This window comes from Dama dama, chromosome 23, assembly GCF_033118175.1.
Source record: "Dama dama isolate Ldn47 chromosome 23, ASM3311817v1, whole genome shotgun sequence".
Taxonomy (NCBI): Eukaryota; Metazoa; Chordata; class Mammalia; order Artiodactyla; family Cervidae; genus Dama; species Dama dama.
The window spans coordinates 26,505,490-26,527,537 of NC_083703.1; the positions used below are offsets into that span (position 1 = coordinate 26,505,490).

At 38.9% G+C, this 22,048-nt stretch overlaps 1 protein-coding gene across 5 annotated transcripts in view; it reads right to left on the reverse strand.

The window, feature by feature from the left end:
- Positions 1–22,048, reverse strand: part of ARHGAP21 (Rho GTPase activating protein 21) — a 129,409-nt gene that overhangs the window by 12,777 nt on the left and 94,584 nt on the right. For 3 of the 5 annotated variants that reach the window (XM_061126213.1, XM_061126212.1, XM_061126215.1), the window contains 9 exons: positions 18,712–18,741; positions 15,502–17,392; positions 9,317–9,475; positions 9,077–9,179; positions 7,443–7,479; positions 4,570–4,695; positions 2,884–3,168; positions 533–597; positions 316–452 (listed from right to left, as the gene is read on the reverse strand). In XM_061126213.1, coding sequence (XP_060982196.1) covers positions 316–452; positions 533–597; positions 2,884–3,168; positions 4,570–4,695; positions 7,443–7,479; positions 9,077–9,179; positions 9,317–9,475; positions 15,502–17,392; positions 18,712–18,741 — 2,833 coding nt within the window. The remainder of the gene's footprint in view (positions 1–315; positions 453–532; positions 598–2,883; positions 3,169–4,569; positions 4,696–7,442; positions 7,480–9,076; positions 9,180–9,316; positions 9,476–15,501; positions 17,393–18,711; positions 18,742–22,048) is intronic. The other 2 variants (XM_061126214.1, XM_061126216.1) reach the window with 1 other exon arrangement.

Here is a 22,048-nt window from a genome sequence, read left to right on the forward strand (position 1 = left end):
TCACCCTGAGCTGAGGTCCACAGAAAAATATGAAAACATCTTTGCAATCTCAATTTTGTTTTATTAAAAAATATTTTTAACTGATACTTCAACTATATTTAGTTGATTTACTACAATCCCTGTTTTATTTTACTTTTTATTTATTTATTTTTTTGGCTGCACCATGGGGCATGTGGGATCTTTGTTCCCCAACCAGGGATCAAATCCACACCCCCTACAGTGGAAGCCCAGAGTCCTAACCACTGGACTGCCAAAGAAGTCCCTATGGTCCCAATTTTAAATCCTACATTTATCTAGGAACACTGGTGTCAGTACCTTTACTGAGAAGCTTCCTTTCTGACTCCTCCTTGGGAGAGTGTGGACTCTGAGTCCGAGGCTCAGCTTTAGCACCAAGCAGGGTCTGCCGGATGCTGAGACTCTGGCGAGGGGTCTTAGGCAATGGCTCTGCTTTGCTGCCGAAAGAAAGGGACATTTGTGAACAAGCAAGCATTTTTACATCCTGATGACCTAGGAGGCACAGTGGGATTCTCACCTCATTAGACTGTTGTATTCTTTTATTCTTCGACTAATTAGGTCCCTGTTAGTGACTCCAGTGTCCTACAGAATAAACAGAAGGTAAAATGAGAAAGTCAATTCTAAATTCAAATAGGGATCCTACTTTTTTTTGGTGGCAGGGGGTATGGGGTGGGGGGTTCCATACTACTTTGCTCATTCAATACTGACACTATGGAGTGGTTTTAAAACCTCTATTCACATCACAACCCAACATCATTAAGTGACAAATGCTCCAAGTGCCTCTCCCATTTCCAAGAGCTTTCTGTTTATTTCCTGTACCCCCCCAGTACCTAGACAACCAGCAAGTTGCCAGTGTTCAAATTTATTGAACTCATCTGTTATTTTTAATAAATGACTGGGAAACAGAGCTAGTTTTTTTCTTGCTAACCCCAGAAAGATCGTTAGAATAGAAACGCTCAAAACTTTTTTTTTTTTTTTTTTTTAACCTCAACAATATGCTGTATGGAAAACTCAAGAGTTGACCATAAGAGGATGATTTTTCCCTACTGATTCCAGTTATATATTGACATGTGTCCCCAAATATATTTTTCACTTGTCTCATTTTGATCATAGTGAACATTATAATTTACAAAGAATACAGGCTTTGTAAATTCTCAGATTCAAATCTATTCTCCTCATTTACCAACTGAAAAAGGATATGGTTAAGACCTAGAATAAGATTGCCTCGGTGTAAGTCCTAGTCCTGACACTTCTAAGCTCTGTGACTTTGGGGACACTACTTAGCCTCTCTTTGTCAAATAGTTCCCATGTTTGAAACATGGTAATGATAATAGTAGGTACACAGTTATATGATTACTGTGATTAACTGATGTAAAAATGCTTAAAAGACTGCCTGCCATATGGCATATGCTCAGTGAATTATTACTTTCTGAGCTATAAAACTGGGTGAAAATATCTGTGTCTGAAAAATCAGATGAGAGTGATGATGGCTGACATGAAGTACATGTTCATGACCTACCAGGCACTGGGCTGCATTCTTCGTAAGCATCACCTCCATCAACCCTTAAAACAGCCCTACGTCTCAGAGATGAAGTCATCTACTGCCCAGTACGACACCTGGCACAGAGCAGGTGCTGATTCACACAGGAACTCCTCTGAACTACTACTTAGAGCTGAAATCTATATCCAAGTTCTGATTTTCCCTCTTTACTGTGACAAAACTCACTGATGTTTTTTTATAGTGGTAGTTGTAGAAAAAGGGTTGTATTGATACGGATCTGGGGTTCATTGTTAGTGACAAACAAGGCAGAGCATAAACTATCAGAGGGAAAAAAGCATAGGCATTTTACTTATGAACTAAATTTTCACGATTTAAATTGGATATAATGGAAATGACTAAATTTGAGAACATAATTTGCATAATTTTATGCTTGATGTAGGTGTTCCTGAATACCGTAAGAGGAAAGAACCTTGTGTTTTTCTTTTTTTGTCATAACAATGGGTCACACAAAAGGAGAACAATATCTAAGAAAAACTGTATTGATAGGAAAAAGGCACCCTTGAGTGAAATCTAGACTTAATCACTGCTCAGTCTGCTCTGTAGAGTTTATAGTTATGTACACATAAAAACAGTATCTTCACTACTGGAATTTCTGCTGTAAAAATATCTTGGTGGCTGTGAGTCAGAAACTCCTTATTAAAAAGAAAAACTGGCTTATCACATGATTTCTGATAATGCAAGTTTTCTCGGAATCCAAGTATTATATTACTATAGGCTATATTATACTCTTGCCTGCACCATTTCATTAAAAAAAAAAAAAAATCACACGATCAGTATCTCTTTGAATTTACACCGTGATTTGAGAAGCATTTTCAGTGTAACTTAAGCCCCACAACAATCCTGGTTTTAAGATAAAGAAACAGAGTACTTAGCCATTAAGGTAATGAACAGGACTAGGAACCTACATCTCTGATCAGTTCACTGCTTGACAAAGTGTGCAGAATATCTGAATAATCTATTTCTCTAGCTCAGTAATGATGATTTTCCAATAAGTGAAAATAATATAAAATATTAATATGTATACTGAATTCTCCTTCTTCTTTTTTTGTGGGGGGGAATGCAGCTTGAGGTTCCTGACCTCAGTTCCCTGACTACGGATTAAACCCATGCCCTCGGCAATGGGAGCACAGAGTTCTAACCACTGGACCACCAGGGAATTCCCTGAGTTTTCCTTCTGAGCACCTATTTTTAAGTGAAAATAGCATACTATAATTTTTTTTTAAGTGATGTATCAGATTCTTTCACTCTTCTTTTAAAAAACCGTTGTGAAGGTTGTTGGTTTTATCGATGTCATTTTGAACAATCACCTCCTCGTTTAAATTGCTGCTCTCCTGGATGGTTTTGATCCAGGCTAACATGTCGTCCCTGTCTTCAGCCTGAAACAGGCACTCGCAGTCAGACGTGGTGAGCCGGAAGACGTTTTTCCTCTTGGTCTCGCTGTAAGAGATGTCTATTAAGCAGGCGTTAACACTGATGGGCTGCTCCTCCTCAGACGGAGTCGTTTGTTCTCGTTTATCTTTGTACAGGTACAGCGAATGGCCCCGAAGTACAACATACATCTGCTTCCATGGCCGAATACTTCCACCAACTCGCTGGAGAACATGAGACAAATCAGACAGGCTCAGCATTCGGCTAAATCTCAGGGCAGGACAGACACAACAAGCGGCGCTGTTAACACACAGAAACGTTCACCCAAGGTGGCAGGTGCCTGCTTTACATCAACATACATCTGTCAGTGGGGGGAAAGACAGAATTTGTGGAGTGCAAACCAAGTTGGGCACTGCATTCCTATCACAGTCAAGGGTGGTGAAACCCCAACTTTAACTGGGCGCGGAAAATAAAATGAACAAAGTTAATTAGGATAAAGCGAGTGTAGCAAAATACATAAAAAATGCTAAGGAAATAGAAAATAAGGGAAAAGGTCAGTCAGAAAAATCTTAAAAGCAAGTCTTAGATCATGCAAATGACAAACACTGCATAAGGAGACTCCAAAATGATATGTACAAGTGATGAATTTAGTTAACAAAATTGATCAATTTTATACGGTCAAGCAACAACATGCAAGGTGGGTTTTCTAAAGAAAAGAAATGTTTGATACTCTTTTGACAGTATTATAGTTTTCTTATAAATTAAGTTGCACAAATATTGTAGGGAAGTTTCTAGTAAAATTTTTATTATATTGTTATCTGCTTCATGAAGCCTATATTGATACTGTGATATTCATTTAAATACCTCATGTTTATAAAATAAATGGAACGATAAAGCTATTTTACAGGCAACTTAAATCAGTCCTGGGTGTTCACTGGAAGGACTGATGCTGAAACTGAAACTCCAATACTTTGGCCACCTCATGCGAAGAGTTGACTCATTGGAAAAGACCCTGATGCTGGGAGGGACTGGGGGCAGGAGGAGAAGGGGACGACAGAGGATGAGATGGCTGAATGGCATCACCGACTCGATGGACATGAGTTTGGGTAAACTCCAGGAGTTGGTGATGGACAGGGAGGCCTGGCGTGCTGCGATTCATGGGGTCGCAAAGAGTCGGACACGACTGAGGGACTGAACTGAACTGAACTAACATAGTAACCTGGAAGATGCTGAATAAAAGTTTTTAAATATTAATATGGAGAATTGCCACTCCCTAAAGGACCACCCTGTGATAATCCATGGGTAATAAATTATTTAATAACAGAAGCAGAGTTCCTTCTTAAATACTCTGATGTCACTTTAATGTTGCCACGATAAAAGACAATGTATCCCATATGTAACCGATATAAAGAATGAAAAAAGGGATTAAATTTTAAAAGATATTAAATTAAATCACTGATCAGAATTTTTAAAAATAATTTTTCCTGTATGTCAACAAAGATACTTATAAATGTTTTCAACTCTTCTTATTCTGGATATGTTGCCGTTTTCTGTATACAGACTGACTGCTTGGTTTTTCAAGGCCTGCATTTCACAAGCTCACAGTAGCTGAGAAAAGGTACTACCTTGCCCTTATCAGTGACGAGTGGCCTGAAATGAAGCCACCCTTCCTTGGCAGCATCGCTGAAAACCTCTGAGGAAGAGTCTTTCCTGGATCCGGAATCTTCTGATGACTTTTGACTGTCTAAGATCTACAGAAAAGGCCACAGAAAACACAGCAAAATATCAGCTTTTTCCTTTGTAAGTACTTGCATGTTGAAATTGTTTTGCTGAAAAACTCTTCTACTAAATCTTCCAAATGAAAGGCTACTTTTGAAAACCCCTAATTTTATCAATTACATAAGACAAATTTTTATTTTGTTTTTTTTTTTTTTAAGATGAGCATCGTTTTTGAAAGTCACCTGAAGCAATTTTTTTTTAACCATTAAAAAACAATAGAAACAGTATAATTTTCCTCTTCTCAAGAGCTCACAGTTTTAGTGAGGAAAGACAAAGAAGAATAAAAAATAAAAAACAAGAAAATGATCAGATTGTGATTAGTGCCATTTGGAGAGTGAAACAATGAGATGCAATAAAAGGAACAATCAAGTAGTGGCTATAAATTGGTGATGCTGAGGCAAGTCTCTGCAGAAAGAAGACGTAAGATGAAATTTGGAGAAAACCTTTTTAAAAGGGGCAACCATGAAAAGTCAGGGGAAAGAAAAAATCTAGGGAGAATGCATAGCTAATGAATATACATTCATCGTTATCATCATCTTTTCTATTTTATTTTTTTGGCTGTGCCATGCAGCATGTGGGATCTTAGTTCCCCAACTAAGGATCAAATTCAAGTCCCCTGTGTTGGCAGGCAATCTTAACCACTGGACTGCCACAGAAGTCCTTCACTGTTATCATTTTAAACGTTTGCTGTTCCATGGGAGTAAGAGAAACTGCTAATTATGGATTGTTCAGGATACTCCAAGCTGTGGCAGGAAGTGTTGGGGGGGAGACCATGAAGTGACGCATCGGGGGAGAACATCATCTGATCACACAGCTGGAAGGTCGCTCTGCTTGCTACCTGGAGTGTGGATTTGAAAGGACAACCTATGGGAATCCAAGCGAGGGATGATGGGAGCTGGGCCTACAGGAGCAAAAATGAAGACACAGAGGAATGGAAAGGTTCAGGGTATGTCCTGGAGGTGGAGTGGACTGGCACGTGAAATGGAAAAGAAAAAAACAGGCTAATTACCGTATTTGACATTTGAACAAATAGGTAACCTGAAGCAGATTTTGAGAGATGGGGAAAGCTGAGGGATACATGTCTGGGGGAGTCATCTAAGTCTACTTGGGTGTGTAAACCTTGAGCTGCTCATTATGCATCCCATTGCAGACGGTGCAGGGCAGGAGCCCACATGAGTCGAAGTTTGGGGAAGAGGTCAAGGCTAGTGATATACACTCAGGGAGATCTCTGGGGCAGATAATTGAGAAAATGAGGGTAGATGGAGAGGCCAGAGGAGTCAGAACCAGCTCTAGACCTTCCAACATTTTATATACTAGGCAGAGGCAGAAATGGAGGCCAGCAGAAGAAAGTGTTTCAGGAGGTGAGAAATCATGCTGGTTACTCCTGAAAAATCAAATATGTTAAAAACCCAAGCAACTAGGGACTTCCCTGGTGGTTCAGTGGTCAAGAATCTGCCTTCCAATGCAGGGAATGTGGCTATGATCCCTGGTTCAGAAACTAAGATCCCATATGCTGCAGGGCAACTGAGCCTGTGTGCTCTAGACCCCATGCTCTACAACAAACAGCCCAGGTTCTATGAGAAGACCTAACGCAACCAAAAAAGAAAAAACACAAAAAGCCCTAGCAACTAGTCTTTTATTGGTAACCTCGGCCTAAACAGTGCCATCCTGATATGTGTGGGTTGAGAAAGACATGACATGGGGGAGTGGAAACCACAGACAATTTTTTCCCAAGGAATTTTGCTGTGGAAAATGGAAAAGTGAAATAGGACCAGTAAATAGGGGAGAGAGAGGTTGCGGAATCCAGGAAGGTTTTTCTTTTACATACAGGAAATAGTAGAACATGCCTTTACATGCTGGTGACTGAATCACTGGAAAGAATGATTCTGCAGAAGAGAGAAGGGTCCTGAGAAAGGGAAAAGTGATGGAATCCAAAGAAGAAATGTGGGTGTTTGTGTTTAACAGGATAATGTTCCAAGTAAAAAGGCACTTCCCTGGTAGTCCAGTGGTTAAGAATCTGCCATGCAATGCAGGGGATGTGCGTTCAATCCCTGGTTGGGGTACTAAGATCCCACATGCCATAGGGTAACTAAGCCCACGTGCCACAACTATAGAGTCCATGAGCTACAATGAAAGATCCCACATGATGCAGTGAAGATCCTGCGTGCTACAACTAAGACCCAAAGCAGCCAGATAAATAAAAATAAATTTAAAAAAAAGAGGTATAGGCATTTATTAAGATAAGGGTAAGGAAGGCAGAAAGTGTGAGTATAAGTGAAGACCCTAATATTTTTGAAGAAGGCAAAATAACAAAATTCCTGTCTAACAACTTTGAGGGAAAGGTATGAGGGGAGGGTAGATAAGAGTGGATGGGGTGGATTATACTGAGGGGGTGATGGCTGAGTGAAGTAATGTTGAGGACAGAAAAACAAACATATTGCTGGACAGTCAGAGTTTTGTCCATAAACCTATATCAACAGAATAAGAAAATCAGCACAGTGTATGTGAAGTATTATATATTTGATGAATATGTTTATAAATCACAACTTAGAAGGCAATTTTCCAAATGCACTTGAAGCTTAGAGAATAAAGGGTTATGACACTTAAATATAAAATACCTAAGGATAAAAGAAACAACTCTCTATGAAGAGCTAAAGTAAATTAAAGTTAATAGAAACATTTATCATTTGCTGGTATTTTAAAAATATTGAGTACCTACCTTGATTCCCTTCAGGCTAGATACATGTTTAAAAGACCTGTTGGAAAAGAAATCTATCAATATTTGTAATAAGTGCATAAAAATAACTTAAGATATAAAAGTAATTTGGTTATTACAACTCCTCTTTCATTAATAAGATGACCTTTCATTTTTACCATGTTAAGTGTTTGGGGTTCAATGCAAGTAAGGAAAAACAGCTAATTTTATAAGTACTTAAATTTTTGATTCAGTGACAGAGCTTTCTTAAACTATAAGTTAAAACCATCTCTGTATAAAAGGTGAGATTTTGTTTTCTTGGTTTTTTTAGATCAAAGAAAAAGCTACTCAAGATAAGCATTGGGCTTTATGTTATTAGTTACCTGTAGCTGTAATGCTCTATTAAGGATTTCCACACTGCCAATAATGAGCGGTCTGTGGTCACCATCAGTGGTCAGAGAGACCAGCACGTGCACACTCACCCAGCTTGTGGTCATGCTGGCAGCAAGCGCATTATCAGGGCTGGTCACGGCCACCACTCCTCCCTCCGACCCTATTCTGGGTGTTTCAGTACGGAGAACAACTCTGAAAGCCACTAAAAAAGCCTAGGGCTTCGGAGGACAGGTTCACATTGATTTTTCAAAACAATTTAAGTTCACGGGACAAAGCTGTTTTGTGTTGTAATTCAAAATTCATTTAAGGAGCACAGGATTTTAATGTGTGACTGAAGATGGCATGGTCCTTTCCTTTCAGTCCCACCATCTTTGCAGGAAGCAGTGTGTAGCTGGGGATAAGGTGAAGCTGACTGTGAAACGAGGCTGTTACCGATATCTTTTTGTGAGGGACAGTAAAGGCGAAGATGGCTCATACATCCCATCCTGCATCGTAAGAATAATCCCTGCCAGTCACTGCCACTGCCCTGGCCACACCTCACACACACTCCCCCTAAGGCAGCGAGTCTAGGAAGAGCAAACTGGACAGCAACTGGCAATAGATTGTGGAGTAAAAAATATACATACCCTTTGATATAACAATCCTTTTTCCAACTGTACTCACTCACATACATGCTAAATGAACTATGTGTAAATATAGTCACCGAAGGATTATTTGCTGTGGCATAAGATTTGATCATCGAAATGTCTACTAATAGAATATAGAATATGAATTAAATATGTTAAAGTGTAACTACTCAGTGGAAAATTAAACAATCATGAAAAAGAATGAGCCAGGAATACACACACTGAAAGCTCTCCAAGATCCGTGTGTAGAGCACATATCATTTGTTTATAAAAATAATTAGAATACACACATGAATGTATATAAGCATATGCAAACATGCATGATTTTACACAAGGAATAGCTCTGGAATTACATAAAAGATAGCATAGCTCTGTCTGAGAGTAGGACTGCGTGACTAGAGGTCTAAAGCAGGAATAATTTTATGTGTATTTTTGTACCATAAAATACAACTGTATTACTGATTTTTAAACACTTTTTAAAAAATTCAGTTGAATGTATTATCACCTAACAATTTTTATTTTTTATTTGCATTTCTAATGTCGAAGTTAGAAAATACATCAGTAAATTCAGTACTTATATGTCAAGGGCATACTGAGCACCCACTAACAGGCATTTAAAACAACACGCTTGAGACTTACAGTTTTGCATCTTCTCTATAATCATCCAGGCCCTCATCATATGATTTGGATCGTTCTGTCTTTGAGCTGGGCTGAGCATCCAGACTGGGAGGTCCAACAGATTCTGCAAGTAAAACCCAACATTCAGATATGTGCAAGCAGTTTCCAGATTCTTTTTTCAGGGTGAGACGATTACCACAGTACCCTAAGTGGAAAACTGAGAACGTGAGACAATTCACGTAACTACTCAATGAAACGTACCCTGGTCATGGGAGAGCTGACGTCGGATTAATGGAGCTGAAGTTGTGAGGCTGGGAGGGACCGTTGCTATGGAGGGTACCTGGGAGGTGGAGGCAGAGATGACCGCAGAGGCGGGGATGTGAGAAATGTCGTGATCGATGCTAGGGCTGGTAGGTTCATCTATAAGATAAAATGAAAATAAATATTGGGATGTTAAATGGCCTCATCATCATTAATGATAACAATGACAGAACTAATCATCGGTACCCAGTATTAAAAGAACCAGATACAGATCTGAACACAACCACAGCAATAACAGTTAATGACAGAGTCATCTGTTAAAAGTCTACTCACACAGTTTCTACTCTAGTAATTCCAAAGAATTCCAAGAATATGGTCTAAGAAATGAAATGAGTTGCTTTTACCCAAAATTAAATTGTTTGCTTCTACCAAACAATTAAGAGAATTCCCTCATGGCTCAGATGGTAAAGAATCTGCCTCAATGCAGGAGGCCTGGGTTGGATCTCTGGGTCGGGAAGATCCCCTGGAGAAAGGAATGGCAACCCACTCCAGTATTCTTGCTTGGAGAATTCCATGGACTGAGGCTACCGTCCACGGAGTCGCAAAGAGTTGGACACAACTAACACTTTCACCAAACAATTAATACTTTCACCAAACTGATCATCAAGATACCAAAGTTCACAGGTATTCAGAACCTAAACCTATAAAAGCAGCATGTTTGGGTATATGTGAGAGGCACATGTGTATGAAAGATGACCCAGCTTGCCAGCTGACGAATGCCAGAAATATTAATTTTGAGGAATCTAACATTTACCTTAAAATAATTTAATAAATATTAGGCACCAATTTCACAAATTTATCTTTAGGATGATTAATTTTAGCACAAAGAATAAGCCAGCTGTTAGGAATGGGGAAGACTGAGCTGGGGGTCAAAGGATTTAGATCCTATTTTGCTGGACTTTGTGAAAGCTACTTAATTCCTTTGGATCTTAAATTCATTCCCTATAAAGAAATTGGGTTAGGATTATCAAAAGGGTCATTTATAGCTCAAGAGGACTACAACAATAAATCCACAATAGGGGTAAAATTATCTGTTTAATTTATGTAAGAACATAAAATACTTAGGGGCTTTCATAAGCTGGGGATTTCTTAGGGGGCTTCTGAGATTTGAATTTATTTTAAAAACTGACAGATTCGACTGAGAGTGTAGTTATTATTGGATCTACTTTCAATATTAAAGGAACTAGTTGAAAATCCAGAAAATCTGATTGAGGGAAACGATTCTATAATTTTTATAAGTACAAGGTTTTTTAAAAAATTTATTTTCCTAAGTAAATAAGCCTAGTATTCTACAAGGTGTGCTATAGATCAGACTGAAATATTTCAGGATAAAAGTCAACACTAAGGAAGATAAATGAACATCTAAAATTATTCTGTGGTGAGCAGTTTTGTTACACTTGAAACACATAAATTTATCTAGTAAGAAGATGCCAACTCAAACTTGGGAAATCTGAGCTAAGAAGAGTGAATATTAAATTCAGAATTATTGTTCAGTCACCCAGGCCCATGCCTTTTGGGTAAATTTCAGATAACTAAGTTCTCCTGAACTGGAGAAGAAACCAGCAAATCACTTCAGTATTCTTGCCTTGAGAACCCCATGAACAGTATGAAAAGGCAAAAAGATATGACGCTGAAAGATGAACCCCCCAGGCCTGTAGGTACCCAATATGCTACTAGAGATCAGTGGAGAAATAACTCGAGAAAGAATAAAGGGATGGAGCCAAAGCAAAAACAATGCCCAGCTGTGGATGACTGGTGACAGAAGTAAAGTCCGATGCTGTAAAGAACAATGTTGTGATCCAGCTCTATCCTACAAGATTTCTGAATTGGTTTAAAATGCCAGTGTCAACAAGGCTGTATCAACCAAATTCAATTTTAGTTAGGCTAATCCCAATTTGGTACACACGTACTGGCCAACTCTGGGGTGAGAGGAACAAGAGAAAATATTTAAAATATGGCAAAAATGAGGGGAGTGCGAATTTTAGATGAAATTGAAGTGGGTAATACAACTGGCTTTTTTATATTAATAGTTATGAGTAGCAGTATGATGACCTAGAGGGGTGGCGTGAGGGGGTGGGAGGGAGGCTCAGAATGGAGGCAGGGAATATATGTATACATATAGCTGATTCATGTCAATATACAGCAGAAACTAAGAAAACATTTTAAAGCAATTATCCTTCAATTAAAAATAGGAAAAAAAATCTAGATTGGAGAATATTCCTTAATACCTGCTACTAAAGAACAAACTACTTAGGAATTCATTATTCATTTTGTATTTTGTGTTTACTTGTGACAGGTGTTGAAATTTATTTTCAGGACATACTTTGAAGCTTTACAGGGTATGTGTGTATAGTGGAACTGAAAGTCGCTCAGTCGTGTCCGACTCTGCAACTCCATAGACTATACATTCCATGGAATTCTCCAGACCAGAATACTGGAGTGGGTAGCCTTTCCCTTCTCCAGGGGATATTCCCAACTCACGGGATGAACCCAGGTCTCCCGCATTGCAGGTGGATTCTTTACCAGCTGAGCCACAAGGGTGAGTAGGTATAAATAAATACTGCTAATGACTGATCTTCCTAATTTACATACAAAGTGGTTTATTTTCTTCATTTTTCTAAATCTTGTGACCCCAGAGGATTATTAGATGTTAAATGTATAACAAAAGGCTGGAAAATTTTCTTTCTGCAAGACGTTTCATTATCTTTGCATTACACGGATAACGAAGTAAATGAATTGGCTCCATTCTCTGATATTTTGGGAAATAAAGCCAAAGCACCTATTTATTTATTTGCATTGGTTATAATGCTTTCAAGTAACAAAAATAATTATTAAAATCACAGACTATGATGACTCTGGAGTGTGATGCTACAAAAGCAAGCCTTAATTCTTCTTTTTCCTTCTAATTTAAATGCTTCATAAAAAGCACAAGACATTGTCCAACATTCTCCAAACTATGTTTTATGGTACACTAAACTGAAATGCTCTAAATAAAAGAAAGGATTCATGGTCAAATACTTCTGAGACAAATTGTACTATATCCTGCCTAGAAAATTCACAAGATATAAGGAGTACATTCATGATCCTGAGAGTTCTATGACAGACAAACAAACTTAATTTTTAAAACTCAGCATTTCTCAATTTAATCTTTGCCCCCTGCCTTTATCAAATGGAATTAGTGTTCCCAGAAAATACTTTGAGAAACATTGCAAATGGTCTCTTTTACTCCATTTCAATGCTGATATCTATCCTAGTAAGACATATATTTTAAAAAATAGCTAGATTGGAAAGACAAACACCAGGGACTTCCCCGGCAGTCCAGTAGTTAAGACTCTGCCTTCCAGTGCAGCGGGAGTGGGTTTGATCCTTGGTTGGGGAACTAAGGTCCCATATGCCATGGGATGTGGCTAAAAATTAAAAAGATAAAGAAAAAAAAAAAAGATCTATTGGTCAGATAAAACTCTGAAGCTCAACAATATAAAAGGGTTTCAATATTAAATTTTGGCACTTAAGAACACTTACATCCATGTAAAAATCCACTGTTTACATCTGAAACAGTGAAATCAATTCTGTGTTCATATCTCAGTTCTTTATTCTACCCTTTTCCATGGGTGCCAATCAAATGACATATAAGAGTAATCATATGCAGTACATTAAGGTCCTGGGAGGCATATAAGAAATAAATGGATTATAAAGTCATTTCTATATTGTGGGACTTTTAAGTCATGATTCATAAAACAAAAGATGTCATTCACTAGGAACCATAAAAGAGATTCAAGTAAGTACTTGAAGTAGAATTTGATCAGAAGTAATTAGTGAGCATTTTTATTTTATAACGAACAAACAAAATGGTCTCTTTTAATCATTTTTCTAAGTCTTTATATGTATACACAATTAAATAGATTTTTGTTTTATATTTTAGCCAAAGTTCTCTTTAATAACATAACTGACCTTTTGGTTTATTCCTATACCTAGTAGTAACTAGGAAGAAATATTAACAGATGTAACTAGAAAACTTTTTATTATTCTAATATAATTGGATTATATTATTCTTATTAAGTAGGAACAAATATAATGCCTTTATTCTGGTCTCACAGGCCTGTGAAACACAGCCATGGGTTGTAGGGCTTTTTTTGTTTTAAAAAAAAAATCTTAAGACAATCATTTCTATACCATTTAATCTACAATAAAACTATTTTGGGGGGCTGGCCTTAAGGTTACAGATATAAACATGTGCACAATTTAGGCTGAGATTCCCTACACTGTTTACAACTTGAATATGTCATATATATTTTTAAAATGTGAGTTATGTGGAATTTTTTTTTATAGCTGATTCTGATAGTGTCACATGACAGTCCAACAGCGCAAGAGCTTTAAAAAATTTCTCTAGAAAAGAAGTCTGAACTAGCACTCAGAGATAACCACATTATATTACAAAATCATGGCAAACTCTTCCTGAACCTACCAGCTGAAGAAGTGTATGTATGACCTTGACCTCAAAGCAAGGCTGGCATCACACACCTCCAGGGGGCGCTCTGGAGTTGTGCCCTGAGATGAGGCTGAATCAGCGAAGTCTCTGTTGCTTATTAACTGTGTGACTTTGGGTAAGTTATTTAACCTCTCCATAGCTTAAATTTCTCATTTACTAATGGACATATATGATAATGTTGTTAGCAGATGGTATCTTAGACATGATGAAAGTTTGTTTTGTTTATACATTTAAACTATCATCTCAAATTATCATTCATTTAGTATTTCAACAAATATTTATTGAGTCCCTTCTCTATGCCAGGCAGTGGTTCCAGACACTAAGGACAAAGATGTGAATAAAACAATCTAAAATCCTGGCTCTCACAAAAGTTTAGGCTTCAGATCTGCAGAGAAAGATGCAATTGAAAAAAAAAAAAAAAAAAACCAATGTCAAGTGGAAACACGCAGTGTAAAGATAAACAAAGTAGCTTAAGGACATAGAGAACCTTAGGTTCTGTGTGTATTTCAGATAGTCTGGTCTGGAAAGGCTGCTTTGATAACGAAATGTCTGAGCAGAGGCCCAGATGTACTGAGAGGCAGTCTTGTGAATATCTCTGGAATGCATTCCAGGGCTGGGAGCTGGTGCCAGGGCACCAAGGCAGGGTGTGCTTAGGGCGTTCCAGGGCTGCTGGGCGGCTGGCGTGTGTGAAGACGGGATGAGCAGAAAGTGAGAGGTAGGGGCAGAGAGGTGCGGTGCGGTTGTGGGGCAGATCATGGAGGGCCTAGCCTGCCATAGGATTTTGGATTCTCTTCTGAGTAGCATAGGAAGCTAAACCAGGATTCTAGTTAGGAGTGAAATGATCTGATTTCTATTTTTAAAAACGTACTGGTTGATGTGTGGATAATATACCTGGGGCGTGTGGGAGCAATCTAAAGCCTCGGTGAACATGATAGGTGCTCCAGATCAGGGCACATGCTTGTCATTTAAGTAACTTCTCGCCATCTATTCCAGGATTTATTCTAAGATAGAGTAATCTAATAACAAAGAAGTCTTTTCAGTAGGCCCATGAATTAAAATTTATAAAGAAATCAGCTTCAGAAAGTAAAAAGCACTGATGATATGAAAGGTTGATTGCCAGTGATCCAAACTGTTCTACTTGACTATTGTTTCAGCTGAATCAACAACCAAGCACAATTTGGTTTGCTGAGTCTCCCCCAGATGGTGGGGATATGTCTCATCAAAATCAAAATTAACAATGGGTATTGGGTATGCAAAGTTTAAAATTAAAAAAAAGGAAAATTGATACTAGAAATGATTTTTGAGAGTAAAAGCTTATGGCTCTGGGGACTTCCGTGGCGGTCCAGTGGTTAAGACTCTGCCCTTCCACTGCAGGGGGCACGAGTTAGATTCCTGGTCAGGAGACTAAGATCTCTCATGCTGTGAGGTGCAGCCTGAATAAATAAATAAAAATACTTAAAAAAAGAAATTTAAAAAAAAATCTTATGGCTCTGGTTTTTAGCAGAGTGTAGAAAATTCAGAACAAGTGTTTCAAGATCACAGAGTAAAATTCCTGGACCCGTTGAACTAGAAATAGTTTGCTGGAAGATTTGTGACATATTTGACATGTTAACCAACAACTATGAGGTGAGCTCACCTATAAATGGGATGGAAGCCAAGGAATCACCAGGTGGAGTGGTACTTGAGGCCTTCCTCTCCTCCATCCTTTTTATATGGACCTCCCGGCGAGCATCATTAGGCAGCCAGCAGGTGGTGTCTGAGCCTGTCTCCTGGTCACTCACTGCTAAGATGTAAGACTGATGCCTTAAAGGCTGCGGTGTCTGGCGACCAGACGGAGGTTTTTCTCTTAGGATGACAATTTCTTTATTATCTACAGCATTCGATTGCTGAATTTCCACCTCTTGTACACTTAAATCTTGGTTCCTCTGAGTGACGGATAACTCAAAATCTGGAGTGCTAGTAATCTCACTTGCCAGAGCCGGGGGCTTAACAGAAGCTCCTGAAAGAGAGGGGGGCTTCCCAGGGTCCACTTGGTGATCGGGGGCACTTTCCGTCCGTAACCATGTTTGCTGATTCAGTAAGCTGTTTTGATGCAAATGATTTACTGGTCTTTGGTCTTTGATAGAAACAAATGAGTTCTGGCTGGAGGGTGGTTTCGCGACATGCGTAGAAGGCGCTTTCAGAGAATTACTCCGGACTTTCCCAAGAGGTGACCTGTCTTGACAAATCCCTCGAGGCTGGGACATTCCACAAGTAGTTTGAAAATTTCTGCTGGGCTGCAGAGGTTTTAGATCTGCTGGAATTTTTTTAAACTGAGACACTGATCCCCCTACTCTGCTGCTCACTCTCCTGTTGTCAGAATTCACCACACTCGGAGCCACTGTAAAACTGGAGCCTCGGAAAGATTTGTGAATTTCTTGCTGCCTGGGTCTCTCGTAAATACCTCGCCGATCGTCCTGTTCGGTGAACCCACTCCACTTGTAAGTCTGCTTTCGTTCACCATTTGCATCCGGTGGTGGACATTCAGAATGGACGTTTTCCGAGGTTTCACCCTGTCCCTCGATGTAATCCCACGAGCGAGTTCTGTGGTTACTAAAACTAATAGAAGGAGATGTCAGCGCGCCTTGAGAGGCACTCCTCGGACAATACGCCACCAACACAGAGTCCTCCAGCCTCTCCTGGGACACGCTGCGCTGCCGGACCTGGATGGACTGGGGCACTCGGTCCTGAGAGGTGCTCCGACGCCGTACCTGCAGAGCAGCGCGGTTCAGCACCACCTGGTTATAACCCGCTGTGCTCTGAGAGGCGGCTCTTAAACTGTCTAACCTTTCTTGAATGGTCCGGCAGCCCATGTGCAAGCGCCGGTTATCAATATACTCTTTGTAAGTTTTATAGTTTTTCCAGTCTATGTGCTGATGGGAGTTGGGAGAGTAGTGGTTGACACTTACGGAAGCAGGCTCCACAGCTGGAGATCTGCTCACCAGACCTTCTGAGTGTCCGCCGTAGTGGCCAGATTTAAGTAAAATGCCAGAAGGTTCCAACGACCTGGAGCCGGGCTGGTGGATGAGATGGGCAGTGGGAACTGAGGATGGCGGCGAGGTGGCTCTCGTCGCGGTTTTGAAAGAGGGCTGTTCGTTTCGGCCATACCTCACTTCCTCAGTTCTGTGAGCGGGAACTGTGTGGTTGCTTCTGTTAGGTAATAAATCTACAACCTTCTCAGAAGGTACAATGACGGTCCTTACACTCTCATTGCAGACACACACTGCTGTGTTGGACTTGGCCACCTCTGGTGGTGACGGAGGCACTTGGATTTCCATCCTGTAGGCCCTGCCGGGCTGCGTCAATACTGGGGGGCTAGTCTGCGGTTTGCTTGCTGTTGAGTCTGGAGGAGGTGGTTCGGGGGGCTGCGCCATGGTGGGAGCGGCGGATGGCAGCCAGGGGTAGCAGACTGGGGGGGGCTCAGGGATGTTGCGGGCATTGCCACTGTAGGCTTCATTGCCTTTCAGGTAGGCATCTTGAGAATACGCCTACATGGAGAGGAGAGAAACGGGTCACTTCAAACTCATCAAAGGAACACATTTCCAATCTTGCGATACATTCTTATTTTATGGTGCCCTGCCTTGCTCCCGAGTGGCATTCGCTAAAGCATGCATGCAGACACAATGTAAGGGGACTCCACAAGTTCAGCTAGTCTCTCAGAAAGCAAATAAATTGTAGAATTTGCAAAAAATATAAATTACAATTGCCTACTTTCTCAAAAGATCTGAAACACACCAAATTCTATCCGTGCCACCCGCCATAACAAGATATGGACATCTTGCTTTCAAAAATTTCCTCTTTTAAGTTTTATGTTTGTTTTTTTTTCCCCCCCAGCTGTTGGCAGGTTAAATGGCTGCCGAATAAATCTCACAGCAAAAGAAGAACCTGATCTTTTGCCAGAGTGAGGTGAAAATATTAAAAATCTTCACCAAATACATCTTTACTCTAGGCACTACTGCTATGATAAATACTATATTGAACATTGTCTTGCCAATTAATAACTGCTGAATCACTAAAAATAATCTATTTTGATAAATTAGGTCCTCCAACAGCCATGTTAACTATTAAAATTTTTCAGAGAATATGCACATATTAAAGGTATAAAATATGAATAAAGGTAATTCATCTTCCTGTATATAATTTATATTTTTTATTTTACACTCATGCAAAATTGCATTGTACAAATTTATTTGGTCTCTCTTACCTGTTTTAAGGAGACATTTCTCTATTATGAACAGGCAAGCATGCAGTTCCAATTTTTTTATCAACTATTTATAAAATTATCTAGGAATATTTTTAAGAACTTAAAAGCAACAAATTAAATACAGAGACTCTACAAAACAGAGCTAATTAAGGTAACTCAGAATTATGCTCAACAGCTGAGACAGTTAGGTGTGGTGTCATGTTACATATTCTTCCCTAATCAAAACAGGCTTAATTCAAAACTATCTCATATCCTGTCTTTGCATTAGACAGCTTGCAAAGCTCAAGTGCAGCCACAAACATAACATAACGTAACAGCAAAGTACTAGGAAAGGAGAGAAGGTGAGACGCTTCAAAAATATACAGGGATGCAGATAAATGTTATGTTTTAACACCAGTTATGCACAGGATACAAAAATCAAACATAAAAAGAAAAAAATAATAAACAAAACAATGTATCACAAACACATTCTGCAAATTAGTAAGATTAACACCATGAAGAGATTCCTCTAAGCAAACTGACAGTTTTAATAGATTGGCTTATTACAAATTTCTACAAAACATGACTTAAAAAGCAAGGAAATGGCTTCTGTGCAGTTCTTACCAGAGCTGTGACATCCTTTGTAAATTGTAGCTAGCAGAAAATAGGAAAACATAGTAGAAGCTGCTTACTGACATAAAGACAGAATCATGTTGTCATATTGATGCTGGAAAACAGCAAGCTAAAAATACATCTATACTGAATCCTCTGGAAGGTACCAAGAGAAGTAAAGGGCAGTGAGGCATAAAGATTAACTTCAGTTTCCTTCTGAGCATCTTTTTCTCAGGCTTTTATCTGGCTCTGATTTTATTTGTCTACCATTCTTGAAAGCAAAATACATCTGGTAACATGCATTCCTGACAGATATTTTCTTCGATCTGCGCTGCTGTCTGATAATGTGCTAGGAAGCTTCCCTTCCACGAGAACAACATTGATGCCTCTCAGTTCCCCTGAGCTTCTTCCATCTCTGCTTCCAGATGACGAAACGAATGCTCTATTATGCATTTAAAATAGTACAACCTCCTCCTTCCCCTGTAAATTGGAGCACAACCACCAGCTGCCAGCTGACTGCTGCTGCCTTGACACTAGGACTTTGGAATGAAAGAACGACTGTTGGGTTAAATGGGTTCCCCTCAAAAATTAAGATCTTTCCACGCTGTCCCTTTTATCCTGTTTGATTTGCTTAGAAAAAATAACTACTTAGTGGACATAAAAAAATACTGCTTCCAGAGTATTTCTTTTTCATGTATAATGAATACTATAGAATCTGAACCAGGAGACTGTGAAAATGAAAGCCAAGTAGATGAAAGAAAACATGCATACCACAATACTGTAAAGGTATGAAAACAATCAATCCAAATAGACATTTTGGGTATTTGCCACTGATGTAATAAGCCTATCTTTTCCATGCTGATTACAGTCGCACCGATACTGACGGGAAAGCTGTGTGTGGATGAGTGTACTGTCTGGTTCGGTATTTCGAGAGCATGTGTGTGCAGTTTTAGGAAACATCACCTGAAAGGGGAGGGGGTGGTGTATTCCCTATGCTCGATAAAGTAAAGGTTGGCGAGTGGGTTTCGTGACGTCTCAAAACCTCAACCACATTATCATACGCTGTAAAACTTGAAATGAAGTTACAAATTTATTTGGCCATGGAACCCATTTTTTTCCTGGGGGTTTTTACACAGTTAGAATTTCTGCTAAGAAATGCTGCTCTAGAACTAATAACTTAGAGATATCTCCTTTATTCAAATTCAGGGAAGAGTATTATCTTTTAATAATAGAAGTATATAACCAGAACTATTGGGTTGGCCAAAACAAACTTTTTGGTCAACCAGTATTAATACTTGCCTATTTGACATACTTTAGATAATGCTAAAATTCCTAAATAGTCTATATTCATGGGTCCCCACTTCTGGGTAAAGTGATGGTAAAGGGGTCCTTAAAATACATACACATGGACCACGCATTACCGGTGGACTGACTGAACAGAATACCTTATAGATACAGTACTGTTGTCTAATGTAAGCACATATGCTTGAGACAACTAAAATATGAATGTGTTCAGTAGTAGTATTGAATTTCCTCACACAGTCTCTCATTTCATGGATACTAAAAAAAGCTGTTATCTATTTAAACGTTTCTCTTTCTCATAAAGTTTGGAGACAAACACATTCAATTCACATTCCTGGGGAAATCAGCAGTGCTCCAAGGCCCCTGTTGTTTAGTATGTGTTCCAGATAAGTCATGAGAATAAACTTCAATGGCTATGCTGAGAGGTGTGGAACAGACAGACATTAGCTCCATGATAAGCCAGGGGAGTAGACTAGGAACAGATAATATGTGTTGTAAGGAGACCTCTTCTCCCGTAATGCCATTAGGTTTTCTTCTGGAAAACAAACAGCCTACTAAGGAAAGCTGTAGCCAGGGCTTGGGCAAACACTGGGGTGGATTACAGCATTCAACTCTTCCAGGTGAACATGGAACCCAATGATGAAGTTTCCCATTCTGAAAACAGAATTTAAAACTCTATAACTTGCTCATAGCTGTGACTGTGGCGTGCTTTCTTGTGAGTTAGAAAGTAAGTCTTTCACTGAGACGTCACGGTCAGACATTTCAATGTTTTAACTACTCATTGGGAATCTCTGAATTGTCAACAGGCACCAACTAAACAGAACAAAGTATCACTTAAAAGTATTCTTTATCTAATGATATTCTTTTATATAGTTTTTATATAATTATATTCTGTTATAATGATGTCAGAATCATCCTGTATTAATAAGTGTGTCTGCAATGACATGAATTTGAGCAGACTCTGGGAGACAGTGGAAGACAGAGGAGCCTGGCATGCTGCAGACCAAAGGGTTGCCAAAAGTCGGACATGACTTAGCAACTGAATAACAACCATCCATGTCAAGGCCCAGAAATTTTGGAGACCAATGTCATAAGAATTGCATATTTGGCTCATAATCACTTTTACATTTAAGTCCAAATGGATACTTCATAGTATATATCCAGAAGTTTTGAAGGAATTAGACAATACTCAGACTTTTTTTCAGACAGATTAGCACTTGGGAATTCAACAGGATATGATTAAAAAAAAAAAAAAAAACAACTCTGGCCAATTTTTTTCATTAATCCTTTCAAATATCACTCTATGTTTTTTCTTGTTCTTTACCCTTGTTCTTAAGTTTTATATCTTATAGTAGCTTAGTAGTTTTAAAGTTTATCATGTTAAAATTCAAGTCATATCTAATGAAAACAGAATAGTAGCAACCTTGTCATGCCTACAGATCCAAAGGGTTCTCTAAGCGGGGGTTGAGGGGAGTGAGTAAGGAAAGATGACTTACAGATGTCTCCATTTGGAATTAGCATTGTAAAGAGCATTTAAATAAAATGTAATGTTAACAGTCTGGATCTTGATTATGTGTACAGTGCCTAACAGTAGCTAAACAATCTAAAAATACTCTTTCAGTTCAGTTTTAGTAGAACTGCATCAAAATCACTATTACCATACCTATTACTATAGTATTACTATTACCATACTGTATTTACTGTCTAGTAAATAATAAAAAACAAACCAACAAAAAGACTGCAGAATAAATAAGCTACTAAGATTAAAATTCCTGCCTACCAGTTCACCATTAACAGGATGATCTGTTAATTTTAATACCTGTACCTATGACAAAAGCAAAAATAACCTATCATGTCTGTATAATTTTCAAATACATGCCAGATATGTCACAGTGAGGCATGGGAGAAGGGGATGTTGTGGACAGCTTATACCTTTCTAAATCATTTGAAACTTTTCTAACAAGCATGTATATTCTTATAATTATTTTAAGTGAAAGTCGCTCAGTCGTGTCCAACTCTTTGCGACCCCATGGACTGACTATACAGT